Source organism: Tribolium madens, unplaced genomic scaffold (assembly GCF_015345945.1).
Source record: "Tribolium madens isolate multiple individuals breed KSU strain unplaced genomic scaffold, Tmad_KSU_1.1 Scaffold_96;HRSCAF=242;Tcas5.2_LG5, whole genome shotgun sequence".
NCBI classification, from domain to species: Eukaryota; Metazoa; Arthropoda; class Insecta; order Coleoptera; family Tenebrionidae; genus Tribolium; species Tribolium madens.
In genome coordinates this window covers 16,072,226-16,075,709 of record NW_025401068.1, presented here as the reverse complement: position 1 = coordinate 16,075,709, position 3,484 = coordinate 16,072,226, and the positions used below count along the sequence as shown (strand labels likewise).

The 3,484-nt window shown below is 24.7% G+C and overlaps 1 protein-coding gene and 1 non-coding gene across 3 annotated transcripts in view; both read left to right on the top strand.

Annotated features, from left to right (window-relative positions):
• LOC123013850 (PDF receptor-like) overlaps positions 1 to 3,484 on the top strand; it is a 36,146-nt gene that overhangs the window by 29,508 nt on the left and 3,154 nt on the right. For both annotated transcript variants that reach the window (XM_044412682.1, XM_044412681.1), the window contains exons 8-10: positions 382 to 451; positions 1,979 to 2,064; positions 2,215 to 2,517. In XM_044412682.1, the coding sequence (XP_044268617.1) occupies positions 382 to 451; positions 1,979 to 2,064; positions 2,215 to 2,517 (459 nt within the window). The remainder of the gene's footprint in view (positions 1 to 381; positions 452 to 1,978; positions 2,065 to 2,214; positions 2,518 to 3,484) is intronic.
• Trnay-gua lies at positions 77 to 167 on the top strand. The gene is given in 2 exon segments: positions 77 to 113; positions 132 to 167. It is a non-coding gene; the product is annotated as a tRNA-Tyr (tRNA).

The window sequence follows — 3,484 nt, the reverse complement described above, 5'->3', positions numbered from 1 at the left end:
AAATTATAAAAAATTAATAAAATTTTTGATAATTTTTTTTTTATTTATGTAGCGAAAGAAAGAAAAAAGCTTTCAACCTTCGATAGCTCAGTTGGTAGAGCGGTGGACTGTAGAGGCAACAAGTAATAGTCATCCATAGGTCGCTGGTTCAAATCCGGCTCGAAGGAAACTTTTTTTTTTGTAACTTTTTAATGTGCGGAACTATAATACTATTACTAATATTTAAATACATATTTTAAATTAATACATACAACTTGGTATGAAAAATTTTATATTAAAATTACTGTGCATATTTTTTTCTTTATTTTCTTACATATTAGTATAATATACTATTTTATTTGTTATACACGCTTAATTAATTTTAAAAATTATTAATTGCAGTAATTGGGGGTTTTATTATTTTTTACCCTACTATTGGATTTTAGAAGGACCACGCTCAACCATTATTGTGGTAAGTATTTTAAAACACATTATTATTATTATTAATGTTACAAAATTTAACAAACTATAAATTCAAAAGTCTCAAAAAAAAATCTGTTTTTCACCTTGCCCGTGTTACTCTCTTAGGCTTATCAAAAAATAATCTTTTGATGTTTGAAATTAAACAAACATAATTTTCTCTATTTACATTCTTCTTTCAGCTTAAATCAAAAACATCAATAACATTTTTTAAAAACAATAGTATATTATGTTATTAGAAGTAAAGTATTCAGATCGAGAGTAAATATCAACACTATAATTATCAAGTAAATGAACAAAATAATCAGGAAATTTATTGTATCAGTGTTTATTGATTTAACTAGTGCAGTTAGTAGTGCAAAAAAGACGAATTATTCTTTTAAACTTGTGTTTTTGTAGAGTTTTTTTAATGTTGGATATATCTTATTTTATAAAAAATTAAAACTTGCGCTGTGAAATAATTAAAACAATAAATTCTGAAAAATTGGCAAATAAAGTTTGAAATACGCATTTTTTGTTTATTTCAATAGAATTAGAGCATTTTTCAGCGAGTAACTTAATTCACGAAAAATTACAAAACAAAGATGAAAATTGCAAAATTATAACTGGAAATGCATTATTTGTGCTTTTTCAACGAATTTGAAGTGTTTTTTGGTAAAAAAACTTGAATTTTTAATTTAAAAAAATTGTTCAAAATAAACCAAAATTCCTCTATAGTCGATACACCTTTTTGTCTTAAGTTTTGCATAAACAGTAATCAACTTACCAAAATCACAAAAAATTACCGAAACAAAGATGAAAAATGCAAAATCATAACTGTACTTTTTTCAATAAATTTGAAGTGTTTTTTTGGTGAAAAACTTAAACATTAGAAAGATTTGTTCAAAATAAAGCAAAATTACGTTTTTTTTGCTTAATTTAATAAGTTTAGAATATTTTTTATCAAAAAAATTTGGCATAAACAATTTTTAAAAATTGGTTAATTAGTATTTTAAAACATATTCTTATTATTATTATTAATGTTACAAAATTTAACAAACTATAAATTCAAAAGTTTCAAAAAAAAATCTGTTTTTCACCTTGCCCGTGTTACTTTCTTAGGCTTATCAAAAAATAATCTTTTGATGTTTGAAATTAAACACACATAATTTTCTCTATTTACATTCTTCTTTCAGCTTAAATCAAAAACATCAATAACATTTTTTCAAAACAATAGTATATTATGTTATTAGAAGTAAAGTATTCAGATCGAGGATAAATAACAACACTATAATTATCAAGTAAATGAACAAAATAATCAGGAAGTTTATTGTATCAGTGTTTATTGATTTAACTAGTGCAGTTAGTAGTGCAAAAAAGACGAATTATTCTTTTAAAGTTGTGTTTTTGTAGTTTTTTAATGTTGTAAATTTTTTTATTGTATAAAAAAGTAAAACTTGCACCGTGAAATAATTAAAACAATTTAAAGTTAATTTTTGATTTTTAGAGCGACAAATTTTTAAAATACATTTTTTTACAGGTTAACCTTCTATTTTTGATTAACATCATCCGCGTTTTAATAGTAAAACTGAGGGAAAGTCACACAAGTGAAATAGAACAAGTGAGGTGAGAATTTCCATTACTATCAAAACATGACTTAATTTTATCAATCATCCCTAAAATTAGCAATTATCGAGTTCAGTGTTAGCTATCTATTTATTTATAATAAATTGCAAAATACAATATCGTTGACCACAATTTAATCCTGCTTAATAGAAAAGCTGTCCGAGCTGCTATATTCCTGTTGCCATTAATGGGAATCGCCAATATTTTATTCTGGATGGGATATCGATTTACTCAAGCATGGCAGCTGGCTTTATGGTCGTACACCAGTTACTTTCTCAACACTTTTCAAGGATTTTTCGTGGCCATATTATATTGCTTCTTAAATGGAGAAGTCCAAACCGCTGTAAAGAACAGTTTCTATTTACACATGTCTTTGAGAAACCACGACTATACTCCTTGCAGGAACTTAACGTTGATATCGACAGCTCCCGACCCAGACCAGCACATTGAAAAGTAAGTATCAAGTTAATTTTTTCGAAAAGCAAATAAACTAATCTCAAAATGATTCGACAATGTTTGTAAGAAATGTAAATTACGGATAATTTTATCTCTTCAAGTTTTTTTTGGAAACCCTTTGAAATTTTATATCAAGCAAAAAAGTTTGTAATTACCTGCTGTGGGTTTTGTTCAAAAACATAATTATGTATTTTCTGTTTTTCATTTACACTTCAATCAATGACAAAGTGAACACGAATTTCGCTCAGTGCAGACAGTAATTTCGCGTAGAAGGCCCGAAATTACGTCTGAAATGCAGCGATTTTCAGAGACAAATTTATAAAATTTAATAGATTCTATCATAACAAAGCTAATTTAAGTCTAAAACACATTATTTATTATTAATTAAATAAATGTAGAAAATTTTTCAGCAAGATAATTATAAAATTTGAGAGATTTTGCAAAAATACTGTTGAAAAATATGTAAATTATGCCTGAAATACGTTTTTTTTGGCTTATTTTAAAGAAATTACGTTTTTTACAAAAAAAATACTAAAACAAAAATAAAATTGCAAAATTATAACTGAAAATGTGTTACGAGTATTTGTACTTTTTTCAATAAATTTGCTGAAAAACTTAAAAATTAATAAAATGTTTTTTAAAATAAAACAAAATTAAGTTATTTTTCTGGTTAATTTAATAAATTTAGAATATTTTTGGCAAAAAATTAAAAAAAAATTGCATAAACAATTCTGAAAAATTGGTAAATCAATAAAATCGAAGCATTTTGCGGCGAACAACTTACTAAATTCACAAAAAATTACCCAAATAAACATGAAAATTGCAAAATTATAAATGGAAATGCATTATTTGTGCTTTTTTCAATGAATTTGAAGTGTTTTTTGCTAAAAAAAATTAAAAATTAAAAATATTTTGTGTAAGAAACAAAATTAAGTTATTTTTTTGCATAATTTAATAAATTTAG